Source organism: Liolophura sinensis, chromosome 9, assembly GCF_032854445.1.
Source record: "Liolophura sinensis isolate JHLJ2023 chromosome 9, CUHK_Ljap_v2, whole genome shotgun sequence".
NCBI lineage: Eukaryota > Metazoa > Mollusca > Polyplacophora > Chitonida > Chitonidae > Liolophura > Liolophura sinensis.
The window spans coordinates 27446552-27465509 of record NC_088303.1 but is presented as its reverse complement, the minus strand read 5'-3'; the positions used below and the strand labels follow the sequence as shown (position 1 = coordinate 27465509).

The 18958-nt window shown below is 39.2% G+C and overlaps 2 protein-coding genes across 2 annotated transcripts in view; one reads left to right on the top strand and one right to left on the bottom strand.

Moving 5' to 3' along the window:
* Positions 1–12020, top strand: part of LOC135474772 (ran-binding protein 9-like) — a 31119-nt gene extending 19099 nt beyond the window's left edge. Inside the window, exons 7-12 of the mRNA XM_064754364.1 lie at positions 1682–1764; positions 2870–2982; positions 3559–4173; positions 6395–6546; positions 6801–6912; positions 9794–12020. Coding sequence (XP_064610434.1) covers positions 1682–1764; positions 2870–2982; positions 3559–4173; positions 6395–6546; positions 6801–6912; positions 9794–9924 — 1206 coding nt within the window. The 3' untranslated portion in view covers positions 9925–12020. The remainder of the gene's footprint in view (positions 1–1681; positions 1765–2869; positions 2983–3558; positions 4174–6394; positions 6547–6800; positions 6913–9793) is intronic.
* Positions 12021–14984: 2964 nt separating this feature from the next.
* LOC135475252 (S-methyl-5'-thioadenosine phosphorylase-like) lies at positions 14985–17898 on the bottom strand. Its single transcript, XM_064755078.1, has one exon. It carries the CDS (start codon positions 17150–17152, stop codon positions 16322–16324), a length of 831 nt encoding a protein of 276 aa, XP_064611148.1. The 5' UTR covers positions 17153–17898; the 3' UTR covers positions 14985–16321.
* Positions 17899–18958: the final 1060 nt, after the last annotated feature.

Here is an 18958-nt window from a genome sequence, read left to right as displayed (position 1 = left end):
TTATCGCAATCAGATAACATGATGTCTCTTTGGAAATGGATAACCATTATAAAGCCTCCAACCACGCTTGGCTAGCCCACAACACAGCGAGGCTCTAGAGGAAGATGAAACGACGGAAGCCATAACAGAAGTTGTGCAAACGGCCATGAATTCTCAGAAGAGAAAACGAGGGGAATACAACACCTTTTGATAATGAAACCAGAGCCAAAATTGCAAGAACTGCTGTACAAATTGGAGTAGCACACGCGGCTCGCAAATTTTCTACAAAGCTTGGCAGATCTGTCAATGAGAGTACTGTGCGTGCAATGAAGAAATCGTATCTTCAGCGAGTGAAGTCCAGACTACAGACGGCAGTTTCAGCACTCCCCAATGAACCCCTTCCCTTAGGTGAGACGTACGATGGGTTGGTCAGAAGTTGGGTGGAAAAATTCCTGATCAGCGGAGGGGAGGTGTCATTAACCGTAGGATTGTGATGGCTGTTTGCTTGTGCTTTTTTTTGTGTCTTTCGTGCATCGATTCGGATAGGCCAAGCGGAAGGGTACAAAAGATACAAAGCGGCTTCCCGAAGATTTCAACAGTCTGGAGAAGGCCGTTGTGGAGAGAGTGGAATCTGCGGTCCGAGAGCACGATATCCCTGATGAACTAGTCATTACCTGGGACCAGACTGTCGTCAGCATTGTACCCAGGGGAGAGTGGACGATGGAGAAGCGTGGGACCCAGCAAGTCACCTTGAACGGCATTGAGGACAAGCGGCAGATGACTGCTCTTCAGGTGATTTCCTTCTGCCCAAGCTGATCTAGGGCGGCAAGTCAGATAGTTGCCACCCCATTTTACTTTCCTGAGGGCTGGGATGTGACACATACCGAATCACAGCAGAGTACTGAAGAATCCATGTTAAGATATGATGACGAAGTGCTGCTTCTTTACATCCGCCAGACCCATAAAGTCATGAAGCCTACTGCTCGCCCGAAATCGAAATCTGTGGCCATTTTTGTTGTTTTCAAGGCGCATAAGGGGAGTGAATTATTGACAAAACCAAAGAGGAACAATGTTATTGTTCTCTTTGTTTCTGGTTGTTGCACGGACAAACTATAGGCCCTTGACCTGTCTGTCAATAAAGACTTGAATTGTTGAGTACGACGTTAAACCCCAAGCACTCACTCAATAAAGACTTGAAAGATGAACTGAAGAGTGCTGTCCAGTCCTGTTTTGTCCAAGTTGGGCTCCAGCGGGCAAACGACTAGTTATCAGACTTCAGTTATTATACCCATTCACACCAGGTGGTTAGTGAAAGGATATAAGCAAAAGATGAGGGCTGATCCAGTCCGGATTTGCTAAAGCTGGATTGTAAGCTTAAGCAAAGCTTTCAGTTGCTTTTTGACATGTAGAAATGTTAAATATCCAGTGTGTTTTGTCCGTCATTGAGAAAAGAAATTTGTGCTTATTTCACGAATTAAAGTGCTATGACTGTACCCGATTGCATTTCTTTGTTTCATAATGTCTTAGTGCAGTAATGCTACTACCATTATATATAATATTTACAGTAATAGAACATTTTTATGTTGGAATTAATTTTCGCGGTAAAACTACGAAATCCACAAAAATTAGTTCCATGCGAGAATTAAGTACTTGACACTATATTAATCTCATGAATTAAATCATTGTTCCTTTTCCCCTGCAGGAGTGGCAGATGAAGACACGCACCACCGTGGAGAGGTTCCAAGTGACGGACAAGAAGGGAGAGTGGCAGGCAGCCTTACAAAGGTTCTACAGTCAACTTTTTACAGCAGCTTTCTAAAAAGAAAATAGAATAAAGGGGTTAATAAAGGAGAAGAAGACACAAAAATGGTGCCAAAATCAGAGGAAAGAGAATGAAGGCTTATTTGTAAATATGGTCTAAATCTATTTTTTTTATGATCTTTTGTCTTTTGGGAGAAGTATGTTTGAACTAAATAATAGTTTTGTTTGGTGGGTATTTGGGTCCACAACTTGGTGGTGATAAATTTATTTGAATGTAAATTTGTTGTTTATATCCACACACATACATTTTATCTGGATTATGATAATATTTTTGAATATAATAAAAATATAAATATAATCAAAATCTAGGCTGAACACATTTGTTATCTGATGAGACCAAATTCTAGTGAAAATATCTTATTGAACATGTGTTACATCTTCATTTATAGCATTATTACGCAGAAACAGTATGTTGAAAGGGGTGGTCCCAAATACCCAAATTTTTTCAAATGTGTTCTCTCTGTACAGAAAAATTAAACAAAAAAAAAATAACCAAATTTAGAACTAACTTTTCGCACTTTTTCATCTCAACTTCATGTAAATGTTATGTTTTCTCCACCTTTAACTATATGTAGTTGCCGATTAGTGTTTAGCTCCGGGAAGGTCTTGCAGCAACCTGCAGATGGTCATGGGTTTCCAGTGTTTTTCTGCGCGGTTTCCTCCCACCATTATGCTGGCCACCGCTGTATAATTGAAATATTCTTGAGTACAGTTCAAAACACCAATCAAATAAATACATAAATAACTACATATAAAGTGCAGTGTCCAGTGTTCGAAAAATAGGATACAGTATGTGCAGAATACATATAGACAATGATGACTTCAAAAATCATTCGTTTTTCCATTGCATGCTATTGTGAGTAGAGGCATAGCATTTAGGCCATGTGACAGGTATGGATTGTTATCAAGAGGCACTACACTAGTGTGTTAAAAGGTTCTTTTCTGCAGATTTGGTTTTGTCACTGGCTGTTCTTTTTGTGTGAAACTCTGCAGATTTGTGCTGCTGATTTAGCTGGAAGTTTTTACATGAATGTTGTCATCATTTGTAAGTAGTGATATTGTGTTTCAGAATTGTTTCGACATATCTCGTTCACCATGGTTACTGTGCATCTGCCGAGGCTTTTGGGAGATCCACCGGCCAGTCTTTTGAAGAGGAGCTGACCTCCATCAAAAACAGACAAAGTTAGCTCATTCAAATTAGTATATTCTGAATTCCTTATGTTACTTGTTTGATTTATTGACCAGAATGTGACATCCATATGAACTTCTAAGTGCCCTGTATACATTTGGATGTGCTGCCACATGGTAATACTGAAACAAAGTGTTGTGCTATTGAACTTAATAACTCCTCACTTTAATTTGCAACGGGCTTCAGAAATATGGCAAAAAGTATTTGTTATTGCTCACAGAGTGATTAAAAGTGGAAGTTCATATGACCACAAGCAATTTAGCATTTCCTCTAGCAAGGCTCTAACTTCATGTTAAGAAGTTTGTACTTGCGAAAGAGTTGTGGATGTTTCACTCTGTCTGTGAGCAATTTCCTCCACTGGTATTTTGCGTTGCCATCCTGGAAGTGAAATGTGAATAATATAATTGCTTGTCAGCAAAATAAATCTAGTTGCCCTTTTGGTAATGCGATAACAGATTGACATCTAAAGTTTACGGAACAATGCAGATGGTAAGACTTGACAATGTTATATTTCAACGAATGGTATGAATTGAGAAAGCAATTCATGTTTTTTTTGCTTTTGTTTTCAGGAATACAGAAGTTAGTTTTAGCAGGGAGAATGGGGGAGGCAATTGACACAACACAGCAATTATATCCAGGGCTTCTAGAGCGGAATGCTAACTTGTTATTCATGCTCAAATGTAGACAGTTTATAGAGATGGTGAACGGCACAGACAGTGAGGTGCGGGGCGCATCCCTGAGGAGCCCCCGCTCTCACCACAGTGGGGGTAGCAGCAGTAGTCGCTCCAGCCCTAGCATGAGCCCTGTACACCCACCCTCTAGCTCCTCATCTTCCTCTCACAGTTTCCACCAATCACAGCACAGCATGTCCGGCAGCTCCCGTGGCAACAGTCCAAACCGTGTCATACCCACCAAAGGTCATAGTTCACAGAGCCCAGGTCAAGGCCACAATGTTGGTCTGGGGGGATCTCAAGCTCAGGCAGACTTACAGACCATTTCAGAGGAACAAATGAACGCCGCAAATTCAGCCATGAATGGCATTAGTAACTCTGCACTCATTGTTGATCCTGATGATATTGAAATGAGAGATGGACTTTTACCTGAAGACCGGGCTGTGAGTAATGGGACATCAAATGGAGAGTGCTTAAATGGCGCCAGCAAAGAGTTTGAGGCAGAAGATATGGGTGAGCTAAGTGCCATTGGTTTGCGCATGTGCCTACAAGTACAAAAGCCCTGTAAAGCCAAATAATGTATTTTTATGCAGAGTTTTCAGTTGTCGGCTTGATGAATCTTACTTCAGGTTTTTTTACTTTAAGCTGTACTGGCTAGAATGCCATGTTACAACTTTTATGCGACCAAAATTTAGGGAATGGGAGACCTGAAAGAGTGGGATGACAAATGTATCCAGTTTTATTCAGTGTACAGTGCTAACATCTATCAGGTTATTAAATACCATTGTACAGGTCATCCTATGGCATGGCGTTGTTCACCAATCTCTGCTTGCATTTGTTCGTTTGACTGTTTATAAACATTTCAAAATACTATGATGTATAAAGAACAGCTTCACTTCGAGTTGTAAAATATCATACCATTTATCTCTACCATGTACTTAAAGGAAAAGACGTCTAAAAATCGAAGTAGGTATCACTGAATATACCACTTAAAACTGTGCATAAATATACTTTCATTTATTTTTTTTCGGTTTTTGCGAAGAGAGTTAAAGGCATTCAAACATTTGAATTCTAAGGTAGAATTTATGGACCATACTATCACAGTTTAGGAACTCTGACGTCACAGGAAGTTTTTTCAACTCTGTTCACAAGACTGAATGTTGGAATAACTCTATTTTACTCGTGAGTAAAGGATTACTGATAAACGATTACCAAAAATTTCTTCCTTCTGGTGAAAATCAAGAAAAAAAGGTGATGTGCCGTCGAAGTTCCTAGATACTTTCAGTATGGCTCATAAAGCCCACCTTACTATTCAAATATTTGAATGCCTTTCAACACACTTAAAAAAATCTGAAAAAATAAATTTTTATGCATAGTTTTCAGTTTTCTGTATGATGAGCCTTACTTCACATTTTAGCTTTCTTGTCCTTTAAGTAGAAGCTTTATTTTTGTTGGGACACATTGTCTTCAAATATTCAGGGTTATTCCCCTTTGTATGATGAAATAGATTTTTAATTTAACACATTATTTGAAGAAGTGCTATTTTTATGAGTTGAAATGATAAGTTACAAAGCAAGTTTGAGTTTTGGTCATTATTGACAAAATTATGGCTATTTTGTTCTTTTTTTCAAGGTTTTTGTCCTTTTGATTTGGACAGTTTTGTGGACTTTTTTTTGCAGAACTGTCTATTGTATTGAATTGAAACTTGGTACGAAGTTGCAGATCCAGTTCTTTGGGCTATCTTGTCCATTTTTGACAAAATAATTTGTGTTTTTGTGGTGTTCTTTTGGATTCTGACATGTGTAGCTAATATTCTGATGTCTGAGTCTGGAAGAGGGACATGTATTTCATTCACTCTTATCTCTGCCATGACTGCCATATCTGGAGGTTCCAAAACCCTTATTTTAACAATCCACTGCAGTACTGTTTTCAAACAGCTGGACAGGAATAATTCTTCCTGGAGGAAAATATTTTTTAATATAATCTTGCAAAGGATCTGCATTACGTAGGTTGTAATCTTCAGATGACTATCTTGTTTCACCTGAATTTCAATTCCATTGATAATATATGAATAAAAACTAGGAACCAAAACATAACTATGAATACATATATGCAGAGATCTTTAGTTAGAATGGGAGAAGATGGCGAAGACTAAAAAGAAGGACACATCTGAATGAATCTAACAACAAGCATATTTTCATAACTGTCACTTAGTAGTGCATCTAGGAACCTTTGCTAAGTGAATAGCCTATGTCAATAAGAAGACCAACCAACAGAGACAGCAATTTTCTTCTTCCGACAAGCTAGCGTGTGTCATCACATTGCCAATATTCATTTTTTTTATTGTATTATTATGTTGTGTTAGTGAGAGGTAAAAGCCTTTTTTCATGTTAGGAATATTCTGCAAGATTGAAGCAGATCTTTCATTTACACACTTGTGGAAGATCACTTATCGAAGTTGTTGTCCACCAGTTTCGTGTGAATGTCTGTATGTCATGTGGGGAAAAGTTTGTCAAATGAAAAAATAAATGTAGTCAACGTAGGCTTCACAGAGAAGGAAAGGCCAGAAAATGAGATGTGCTTAAGCTGGCCTTCTCTAGTCTTGTTATGTTATCTTTTATGATAATTGTAGTAAAGAATGCAACATTTGCCACATGTTAAATGCCTCGGTTATTTTTATATACACGAATCTGTCACATCAGCGGTTTGTATCGTGTTTGGTTTTATGTTGCAGAAATAGACTCCCCATCACAAAAGAGATCATTATGTGGAGGGAGTCCAGCAGCTATAGAAAAAATGTTACATTTTGGGCGAGAGCTTCAGTCCATGAGTCTTAAGTTGAGAAGAGAATATGGCAAAAATGAGTCCAATAAACGAACTCTCCAGGTAAATGCTTCTGATCACATAGTAAAGGCGACATTATTCTAAAACATCATAGTGGCCAAGATATGACCAGAATGTAAAATACATTGTTTAACTCTATTATATATAATTGTACAGTATATTGTATTTGAATTTGTAAGTGTAGTGAACAGAATTTGTGACAGAATTTAAATCCCTGCATGCATATGCTAGTTTCAGGCTACCATGTTAAGTGTAAGGCAGTATGCTGTTGTGATACACGGTTGATTCTGTTTCAGGATGCATTCAGCCTGTTAGCTTATGCAGACCCATGGAGCAGCCCAGTAGGCTTTCAGCTGGAGCCAGTCCAACGAGAACCAGTCTGTGCTGCCTTAAATAGTGCCATTTTAGGTAGGTTGTCAGCACAGTTGTGGGGACCTCCATGGGTGATGTGGTTAACTTGCCAGCATGGTGCAATGAACCAGAAGCCTCTCACAGGTGCAGACACCTCATGCAGTCCAGCTCATTCTGGCTTCCTCTCCGGTTGTTATTAACATGCAAGCAGGGCGCAATGACCCAGGAGCCTTTCACAAATGCGGTCGCTATGAGTTCAAGTTCAGCTCATGCTGGCTTCCTCTCTGGCTGTTTGTAAGAAGATCTGCCAGCAGCTGTCTGGCTGTATGTAAGGTCTGCCAGCAGCTTGAAGATGGTTGAGAGTATCCCCAGGGCTCTGCCTGGTTTCCTCCCACCATAATGCTGGCCACTGTTGTATAAGTGAAATATTCCTGTGTACAGCGTGAAACAATCAAATAAATAAAACAAAAAAATAGGAGAGTGATGTGTCAAGTATTTGGCGGTGTGGCAAAACTTGTCAGCCGGTGAAAGGTATTTTAGATAGCTTTTAAGCTTTGTCACATTGTATCTGTTGAGGTAAAGAGCGCAAATTCCCAATAGCTGAAACATCCGCCAAAAGTGTGTGAATGCTAGGATGTCAGAAATTTGACTCGCACACTTAACGAGTTCCAGAGCTGCTTGTGCTAGCTAAAAATGCATTCAACAATCAGTGGCAATGTTTTCTAGTTCATGAATGTTCCCACAAAGTATGCATATACAGTGAACACAAAGTCTGCCATTGTATATGAATAGAAAAAAAATGAAGTCAGCCACACTACAGAAAAGGTACAGCCAAAAAAAATATTAAAGAAATTCATGAAGCTTTGAAAGCTGCGATGATGGTATTGGACGTTGACTGGCAATTTATTGAGTTGCCATGTTTTAGAAACCCTTAAAGTGAACATAAAGTCTGCCACTATATATGCATAGAAAAAAAGGATATAGGATGCAGTTATCCCAGAAAAATATGTCAAAAATTGTACAAAGTTCAGAAAGCTGAGAAGATGAAGTTCAGTTTTGGGGATATGGCACTGGCCAACAGTTCAATCTGACTAGCCATTTTGTAGAATCCCTTATGAACTTAGCCAATCACTAGCTCTGAAAGCGTCATGTGATAATGGGCTGTTATGTCCAGAAACCTAGTAGCTCTTGATTGCCAGTTTGGTTTCTTTATAGCGGATAGACAGATATTGATACAATAAATTGGATTTTGCTGTTAGTTGAAGTGTTAAACTGATGCTTTTTGGACCACACATTCATGAGCAGGGAACTAAGAACGACTGCCCCTGTCACAGTGCGTACATGTTGGGCAAAATGCTGTGGTAACAAGTCAGGGCGAGCTGGCAAGAAAACAGCCGCACGAGAGTCATTGCTTGAAGAAAAATACTGTGACTTTGCATTATTTTTCCTTTCCATTTGTTACAAAAATATCTTCCCAGTATCTGAATGAAAGAGTTTGTTATGAATTAGAAGGTTCTGCTATGTTTGGTAAATTCCCTGGAGTCAGTTCAGCAAGCTAGGACAAATACTTACACCCATTGCAGGACGACTATGAGTAGGACCACTAAAACTCAACGCTTGTGACATTGCCCTGACCGAGCGTCAAGCTGAAAGAAACATCAGCCCTTTGAACACGGAACAGAGCTGATACTCTTTGGTTGGGTATTAGGCGTTTTTGTTTGTATTTCTTATTGTCATATTGTTTAATACCGACGGTATGAGAGTGCTCCTAGGTTTTATGATGTCTCTCCAAGCAGCTATAACATGGCAAAATGGTGTCACCGAATGAGCAGTTAGGTATTGACAATTGTTTGCTGTTTATTTTGTTGATAAGCGATGTACAATTTTAAAAATATTTTTAAAACATTTCTGCAAAAATACTTTATTAATTAATTAAGCTCTAGTGGCTGACATTATGTTCTCTTTAAAGATCTGGCCCATTCACTTGCCTTGAAAATGTCACATGATATTTTTGACTGGGACATTTTAGCTCTTGATTGTTAGTAGGTGTTTTATGGTGGATAGTCAGACATCAGTGCAATAAATTGGATGCTGAAGTTATTTAAAGTGTAACACTGAAGCAGTTTATCCGAACTGGACAGCATTTATGTCAAAATGAGATTGGCTTCCCATGTCACAATGCCTACATCTTGGTCAGCAGCTTGCAGTAGTTTGTCAGGGCTAGCTGACAACAAAACTGTCCCAGAGGCATCTGTTGCTTGAGTATGAGAAGGTTTCGATGCGAAATGTTTCCTTAGTGAAGCCAGGATTATCAAGCAACAGCAGAAGAGAATCTGTTCCAAATAATGCTTTGCTACATAAATATTCGATACATTCCATGATGTTTACACAGATGCATGAGACGAAGTACTGATAGTTCAGGAATATGCCTCTAAAGTCATTTGATGTGATGCTTGATAGCTAACTGGGTAAAATGGCATCACCAAATGAGTGGCTAGGTAATGATGATCACTTGCTTTTTATTCTTTTGATAAGTGATATAAAATTTTATTAACATTTTCAGAACACCTTTCGACAACTTCGTCATGTATAGTGACTTTTAAATTCTGCCACAGTTTGTTCTCCAAGCAGTTTAGGTTGATCATGAAACTTCATGAAGTATACTGGACCACAAAAATATTTTAACCTTTCACCAATCTTAGTGCGAACAATCTGGCTGATCCTAAACTAAAATTTAGCATCTGACTTTCACCATTGTCAAGAATATAACTTAGCTTTAGAAATAACATTACATTCATGATACTCAGAAACTGAGTTGTGCACATCGTTTTAATGTATTTTCATGGGTATGTTTTAAATGTTGGATTCTGTAATGTAATAACACAAGTTTGTTGCAATTTCCAATTATGTTGCATGTCTTTTGGTTTTATATTTTCAGAGTCATACGGGTTACCAAAGCAACCTCCTTTAGAAATTGCCATTGCTCAGGCCGCCGAGTGCATGAAGTTGATGTCAAGAGCAGGAATTGGGTCTTGTGCATTTGCCAGTGTAAACACTTACCTTCACTAACGGATTGCTGGCTCTAGCCACAGGACTGTCTTAAATCATTGAATCAGGGCTGTCATAGGTCCGCCAGGCAGAAAGTGGACTATGACGGGGTATTATTGACCTGTGGAGGCGTGCGGCTGGCCAATAGCTGTTAAGGAGTTTTGTTTTCATGTCAGTGATTGTGACCAATAGCAGTATGGTATGATTTATACCAGTCCTCTTTCGTCGCTTACCTCGGCCCTTAGCCAGCAAGAAGCAATTATTTGTCTCCTTGTGAACACAAGATCGCCAGCTCTTGAGAAAAAGAACAAAAAATTAGATCGCTATTAAAAGGAAGATTAAACATTTATTAAAGGTTGAGAAATTATTGTGGTAATATTGTGGTTGAAGAATATACACAGAAGTAATATCAAGGACAGGTGGTGTGCTGATGTCAGGTCCAATAGCTGAAAAGTACAAACTCAGAAAAGAGAATTACTGCTGGCAAAAACACGTTACACGGTTGTTACAAGTCCAGAAATTCTCAGACAATTTGATCAGCGAACATTTTTCTCCCTGCTCCCCGGTTGTTTTGTCCACAAAGTATATCGGTATCCTAAGTTATTTACAAGCATTTGCATTTTAGTTCTTGATCTTATTTTCCATTGTCAGTCAATTGTTTATTCAAATATTAAATCGTGAAATGATTTTGTGTTCGTTGTTGTAGAAAACTATTGCCTTGTATCTTCACATATCTTTTTTTGTCAGACCAAACCAACTTGCACGTTTTATTTTTGTAGCAGGTATAAACTTTGATTTGCTGTACTTGTGTACCATGAACTTATGTGTATTATTATGGTGTGACCATACACCGTAACCCAGGATCATTCATTGAAATATTCAGCTCTTGTACCATAAAAGAGGGCAGACTTCAATCATCCATCAGTTTGTATCAGATAAAGACAAAGTGACTACAATCCTTTATCAGGACTTTTCCAATTTAGAAACATGCATTTAGTGGGTGTGCACAATCCCATCCTGGTAACGCATACCAGCAGTTCTGATTACAACAAGCCCAAAGCATGCAATACTATCTTAAAAGCAATCAAGAGTTGTCTCCCTTACATTGAAATCCTATGCACAGGACACTGACCATACACAAATAAATATGTAATATCTTTATTCCAACTTTACAGGTTTCTACCCTAGCACTTCGTTTTCCGATGTTAAGCTATTGGTTATCAAAGGCATAGGTACATGTATTAACAATATACTATAGAAAGTGACAAATGTTCTTGATTAATTCATAGCCTATTTCTTCCAACTGCCAAATAAGGTAATAAGAGCTCTAGATATTCTTCTGTTATTTCTAAATCCATGTACAGTGCAGATTTGTGGGAAACTCAGTCATGTTTAAATCAGGTAAACCATGTTTAATCTAACGTTTGTACTCTGATCTGAAGTAAGAAATCTTCAGAGACTCTGCATTATGAACTCTTCGTTATCCATTTATTATTGAATCAGTGCTTAATGAGAACAAAAATAAGGGGATTTCATTTTATGCTATGAATGGAAGGGGATAGGTTCATATTACATGTATATCTATTAGCCTTACACGTAAAATGGAGTTCACAAACTTATCATGCGATTTTAGGTAGTTTTTACATCTACTATAACCGTGACAGAATTGGTCTGAGAATTGTATCTATTAGTGGTATATAAGGCGCTATTTGTATGATATTGATTGGATATTGGTAAATATTGAATATTATGACTTGTTTGATTTGTCCAGTAGAAGTGATGGTATCAGTCGATGATTGCAATCTGCTGTTACCATGGTGATGGTTTTGGCCAATGATTACGCTCTCCAGTTACCCTGATGATGTCAGCCATTGGTAGCACCCCAGTAAATCACGATGGTAACTATCTATACATCAGTGCTCTTGCCCCAGCTGTCAACGCCATCAAAATAGTGTGATTTATTTATTCTGATGCAAATATGAAAGAAAAAAATGTTTTCACTTTTTTTAACCCAGTATGGATCCAGATTATTTAAATCTGGCACATGTATGTATAGCATCAAATATTAAAACTCTGTAAAGTGACAAATGTATTATTGATTTTGAGTGTATACAATAAAAGTGATAATCATAATACAGATTTGACAAGTTCTTGAGTAAAATGTTTTGAGTTGACGTTGCTGGCTCATTTGCCTAAAGTGTCAGTTGGTTCCTCAGACAATACATTCATGGGACTGATGCAGTTCCTGTTGGGTAAACTGCTATTAAAGGTGAGAGGGTTTATGATAGGTACAGGTATGTACCCTTCATCCAAATCCTGCTGGTTAGACTGCTGTGTGAGGTGAGAGGGTTTATGATAGGTACAGGTATATACCCTTCATCCAAATCCTGCTGGTTAGACTGCTGTGCAAGGTGAGAGGGTTTATGATAGGCACAGGTAAGTACCCTTCATCCAAATCCTGCTGGTTAGACTGCTGTGCAAGGTGAGAGGGTTTATGATAGGCACAGGTACGTACCCTTCATCCAAATCCTGCTGGTTAGACTGCTGTGTAAGGTGAGAGGGTTTGTGATAGGCACAGGTAAGTACCCTTCATTCAAATCCTGCTGGTTAGACTGCTGTGTAAGGTGAGAAGATTTGTGATAGGCACAGGTATGTACCCTTCATCCAAATCCTGCTGGTTAGACTGCTGTGTAAGGTGAGAGTGTTTGTGATAGGCACAGGGGTATGTACCCTTCATCCAAATCCTGCTGGTTAGACTGCTGTGTAAGGTGAGAGGGTTTATGATAGGCACAGGTAAGTACCCTTCTTCCAAATCCTGCTGGTTAGACTGTTGTGTAAGGTGAGAGCGTTTGTGATAGGCACAGGGGTATGTACCCTTCATCCAAATCCTGCTGGTTAGACTGCTGTGTAAGGTGAGAGGGTTTATGATAGGCACAGGTAAGTACCCTTCATCCAAATCCTGCTGGTTTGACTGCTGTGTAAGGTGAGAGCGTTTATGATAGGCACAGGTAAGTACCCTTCATTCAAATCCTGCTGGTTAGACTGCTGTGTAAGGTGTGAGGGTTTGTGATAGGCACAGGTATGTACCCTTCACGCAAATCCTGCTGGTTAGACTGCTGTGTAAGGGGAGAGGATTTGTGATAGGTACACTTGTACATGTGGAAGGGCAGTGGTTTTCTAGGGATGCATCACTTTCCTCCAGCCTTGTGTTTATTTTTTTTGATTGGTGTACGCCTTATTCCAGAATATTTCCCTTACACGACAGTGGCCAACATTATGGTGGTAGGAAACGCACGACCATCCACGAGTTGTTGCCAGACTCTCCTAAACCAGTATAAGATGGACTTAACCCCACAGAAACTGCATTGGAGAAAGGCTGTGGAGTCATTGTGCTGCACTACATGTAGCACGCTGAGCACTTGGACAACCATCCTTGTAACCAGACTGCCATTACATAAGTGATAGTAGAAATGATAGCAATGCTACCGAATAGCTCGTCGGTAGGAAGCACATGAATGCAAAACTTTAGCTCAATAGATAAAGTCCGGAAATCGTGAATTTGGGAATTTATGGTAACACAGAGCATCAGCGATGGACCATACACATAACATCTTAGTTTTTTATACGCTTGTAAAACTTCAGTTCAATACATGATGTACTTTTTGAGATGCCATTCCCAACAGTTTGTTTAATTTTGATTCTAATACACAAAGTAAAGAATTTGGTAATTTATGGTATTTAATATGCACACACTGTATCAAGGATGGAATGCCCCCCTCATGTTATTGTGCTATGTATGTGTGCAAGCCCTGGGCACAATAAATGCAGCACTTTTTGAGATACCACCCTAACACTTAGTTTAACATTGATATTAATACACAATACACTAAGTCAGGAATTCAGTAATTTACAGTATTTAATTTGTACACACCAACAATGGAATATCCCCCTTGTACTATTGTGCTCTACATGTATGCAAACTCTGGCCTCAGTACCTGCAGGACTGGCCCCGATGGTTCAGTTCATAGAGCCTTGGGTTGTGAGGCATTAGATCCAAGGTCAATCCTGGGTCGGGTCACACCTAAGACTTTAAAAGAGGAAGTTGTAGCTTCCTCCATTGGCGTTCAGCATGGGGATAGTGTAACGACTGGTTGAACCGTATCAGTCTAATGGCTCGGGTGGTGCGGCTTACTTGCCTTTGATAAGTCGTCTCAGTGAAGCAGCACTAGATAAACAGGCAACGGAAAACCGTCCAGCAACTAGGAGACAATTTACATGCACTCTAAGGACTCTGTCATCTTATTACTGAAAAATTGTTAAGTACGACGTTAAACCCTAAGGACTCAGTCACTCCATACCTTCAGTAATTTTTAAATACCACACCTAACATTTTGTTTAACACTGCTTTCTGCTATTGGACGCCGAAGCTCACGGTATGACATAAGCTGGATCATTCCAACATGATTATGGCAAGGGGGCTGACAGGGTTAGCATGCCAGCATGGCGCAATGACCCAGGAGTGTCTCAGCAATGCAGTCTTTCCGAGTCCAAGTCCAGCTCATGATGGCTTCCTCTCCGGAAGAACATGGGACGGTCTGTCAGCAACCTGCAGATGGTTGTGGGTTTCCTCCCACGATAATGCTGACTGCAGTTGTACAAGTTAAATATTCACCATTGAGTATGTCGTAAAACACTAGTCAAATAAATAAATATATAGACTATGGCAAATACAAGATTCTAATACATGTTGGTTAAACAGTAGGGTTTGTACTTGTCTCAAATCTTTACACTTAAAAGACCTATAACATGATATCTATACTTTTTAAGGCATAGTGGTGAGAAGGCATGTTTTGTGTTTAGTTTTTACATCAATTAAAGGTCATTTAAAACTTGACCATGGAATCTGACAAACTTGACATCACCTTTTTCAAGGTTGAGACAAATGGTTTGGCCCTATCTGCACACCAGTCTTAAACTTTTTTTCACATCTAACACCTGATGCCTGGTGGTGTACTAGGATATTTCTCTTGTTGATCAAAATATGCACAGAACACTGGAAGTAAAACAACATAATTCCCAATGAACCCCTGGCCATTTAATGATTTAAATGGACAGATATATACATGTTCAAGGTCTTAATACAATATGACAAAATCAATGTGATCAATGTAAAGAATTCTACATTTCACGATGTATACCGTACATGCAAAAATATTACAGTAATATCATCCAAAACTTGCAAAAATGCATTCCAAGAACTTTTGCGTAGCAGCCATTTTGTGCAATCACAAGTTTGACCAAGTCCAATGTCAACATTTCAGGCTCTGTCAAAGTTACCCGCAGCACTATAAGTATATACACTAAACCTAAATGACCAGAAATTTCCTTCATGACTAACTTGCCCATTTTTCCTGATTCTCAGAGTTCTATTGGTTTGAGAAAGGTGTTTTCAGGTTTGATATGGGATGATATTCTACTGTAAAATTGTAAGTTTCAGCACCAAAAATGTTTTGTGACATTTTACTGCCTCTAAAAATGCACTTTTGTAGGTGAAATTTTAGGCCATTTAGAGTAGGCTACATTTCTTCCCTCCATTACACATCGGTGCTCAATAGTGACACAACTCAGTGATGATTTATTTATTTATTTATTTATTTTCATTTGATTGGAGATTTATATCGTAGGCCTACTCAAAAACATTTCACTTATGCAACAGTGGCCAGCATTATGGTGTGAGGAGAGTTCTGCATGTTAGGATCAGAAGAGGATCCACTTAACCATTAATGTGTTTGTCCCGTCACCACATATGCATGTGTATTCTGATCGTCACCCAGCCGTGATGTCTCGGCCCAGTGATTATAGTGTTCACGGTCTCAATGCAATTTTGACTTATTCAAGCCATTTCATGTATACATTTGAGCCAAAAAATACGAAGAAAAATTTTTCTAAATAAATTTAAAAGTATATAAAATCAAAAACCACTCGAAACTTCTATTTTTCTGCAGTAAGTTTTTTCTACATGCAGGAAATTACATGTTCACACAAACAACAAAGTTGCCTTGACTCATAGGGTTAGCCACTTGAATGGCTAAAATAAATAAACTGGCACTATTTGGACACCCTGTTTTCAGCACTTTAAACATGGGAGGGATATGAGACAACGAAAAAAAAAACATGATCTATTAAGGTATTCAGCTGAAATCAAATGACAATTCACACTTTTCATTCGTACAAAATTACTGTAAAAGATATATATATAAAAGCGTGTCACATAAAATTCTGTATCTTTATGCACAGGTACAGGCTTCCAACTTTCAATTTGGGATTGGCTGGAAGTGTCATAAGCGTTCATTCTGACTTTTGACGATGCAGCGTTAAGAATCTGTAATGCTTAATATCACCTCTGCTCTACCATAAACTACAGCATTACTGACATTTTGCTTACATTCTCATTTTCTTTCAACATTCCCGACCAATCAGTAGCTGCAACTGCACTGACCGTTTTTACAAGGGCCTTTATAACCAATGATGCATTTTTACTCATGGTTGTAAGTGCCATTTCTACACTGACATGTTCCGAATCGTGTTCATCGCTCCAGCTGTCGTAATCAGTTATCAAACCCATGGCTGCATAGCAGAGACCAGCCTCCTTCGCCAAAACAACTTCTGGCACAGTCGTCATATTGATGACATCAGCACCCCAAGAACGAAACAACTTGCCCTCCGCCCGAGACGAAAACCTTGGACCTTCTATCGTCACCATGGTTCCGGACGGATGGAATGAGTATCCCAACTCTTTCAGAATGCCCGCTATAATCTCCCTGGTTTTGGAGCAGAATGGCGAATCCATGGGGATGTGGCAAACACCAGGAGGCGCTTTCTCCGAACCGTCGTAGAAGGTTTGGTGGCGTTTGGTGGTTCTGTCAATAAAGTCATCAATCAGAACAAATTCTCCTGGTTTCATGTTTTCTTGGAGAGACCCGCACGCTGTTGTCACCAACAGATGCGTGCAGTTTTCTTCTTTCAGGGCCCAGATGTTAGCTCGGTAGTTCACATTACTTGGCATTATGCTGTGCTTCCGACCGTGACGAGCCAGCAACACGCAGGGCACACTGCTTATGGTGCCTAGAATCAGAGCATCCGACGGCTTCCCAAATGGTGTTTCCACATATTTTTCAGATCTATCCTCCAGGATTTCTGGGTTGTCCAGCCCAGATCCACCGATGATCGCTATCTTCACAGACGCCATTTCATATGATAAAATTCAAAGGCGTAACAATTAGACTGAACAACAACAACAGCAGTGAAAATAAAATGCGGTACTCAAAACGCTCAGCCCGTGAAGCAGAATAAGGCGTCCACCCGAGACGAGATAACACTGCTTAACACGATTAGCCTCCGTACTGGGTCACACAACAGCCGACCAATAATACTGGTCACATGTGACTTTGTCATGAATATTCATAAGTCTTCCGGGTTTTTTAAACAATGCTGACTTCACTCTCAAATCCAATTTAGCGCTTTCGTTTTGCGTCTGAGTACGAAGAAAAAAAAATCCAGTGTTTATGAACGTTTCCATTTCCTTATAAACCACCTTAGTCCATGGGTCAGATCACATATTGCTACCACCTGATGTGGCCAAACCTAACTGGTACCGGCACTAACAATGTTTATAGGCCTAGGCTTAACAGAAGTAAATTAAGATATGGGGCCACTTTCACAAAGCTTTGTGAATCAATTTTCTCGTAAATGTCGTCACCTTATGGCATTATAACCCAGACAATAATTATGAGAAATACGATTTACGAAGGTTTGTGAAATTAGTCCATGATAGCCTTTCTGTAATGGTAGCTTAAGCATAGAGTGTGAGAAAAAAGAATAATCACTCTTTTACGAGTTGCGTAAATTAGTGAAAAGAGGAGAAATACCAATATATCTTACATTTCCAGTGAATGCTATGCGATGAAGGCTAGTAAGGCTACTCTGAATGGTTATTGAAGCTTAGCAAACCTAGCCATCTACATTGCATCTACATTTAAGGTGAGCTATTGAAGATAATTCATTTGACTGGTACATTTACAGGTAAGATTTACAAGGCTTTCAGCTCTGTCGATGCAGGTTGTCTAGATACATAGCCACATAATTGTATCATTTACCTCCACATTTAAGGTAATAAGTTAGCGGTACATGTAAATTAAAATAGTTTACCTTCGGAAAATAAACCTGTGACCAAGATGGTTTAGAACTATACTGACTAAAAACTCTTGATGAGATATTTTTGCTCACAATCACATCACCAAAATAATTTGTGGACATTGCATGTATCTACTTTGAAATTAATATAAGCTCTAGTGATTGCTATTGTTGATGAAGATACTCTGCCATCAAAGCGGTCATGCATAAACTGCATTATTCATTGTTCAGATAACAATTCAGACTCCTTGATGTCGCTTTAAGATCTTTATTCGTGGCACATATTACGACGGGCGGCAGAAATCAGACATAGTCTTTAGACATAGTCAAAGGCATGGAAGATGGACAAATTCCAGATATACAATATCATCGGATATGGCGTAGCACTTTCAGAATTGAGAAAGTCTGTTGACTTCATGCTTTTCAAGGGTGCAGGGGACGACCCTCAAGATATGGTAGAAAGTCTTCTAGAGGCACCTTGTACTTTCAGAGTGTACGATAAAGCATGTATTTTCTGTAGTAAGTCTAGCAAATACCAGAAACGACGAAAAAAAAAAAAAAAAAGATCCTCTCATCTAGTTTGTGCCTCTCCGTGCACATGCAGGCATACGAAGAGAAGTCACCCAAAGACAAAGTATTCTTGCCTTAGTCAGCAGAGACCTGTTTGCTGCAGATGGACATTACCACAAGTCATGCTGCAGATTGTACACAAAAAGGGTCTTCCAGCAGATCTAGTGTGGGCAAGGAAGAGGACCAGGCTGAAGGAGAGTCAGAATGCGCCGAAAGACAAGCTTATGAAGAACTCTTCTTCTGTAAAAGAAATGAACTTCCAAATCCGAAAGTGCAAAACATGTTCGTCGAG

What these genes read in the sequence shown, in the direction of transcription:
- LOC135475252 (XM_064755078.1), bottom strand. Translation starts at nt 17,152, where the DNA reads ATGGCGTCTGTGAAGATAGCGATCATCGGTGGATCTGGGCTGGACAAC.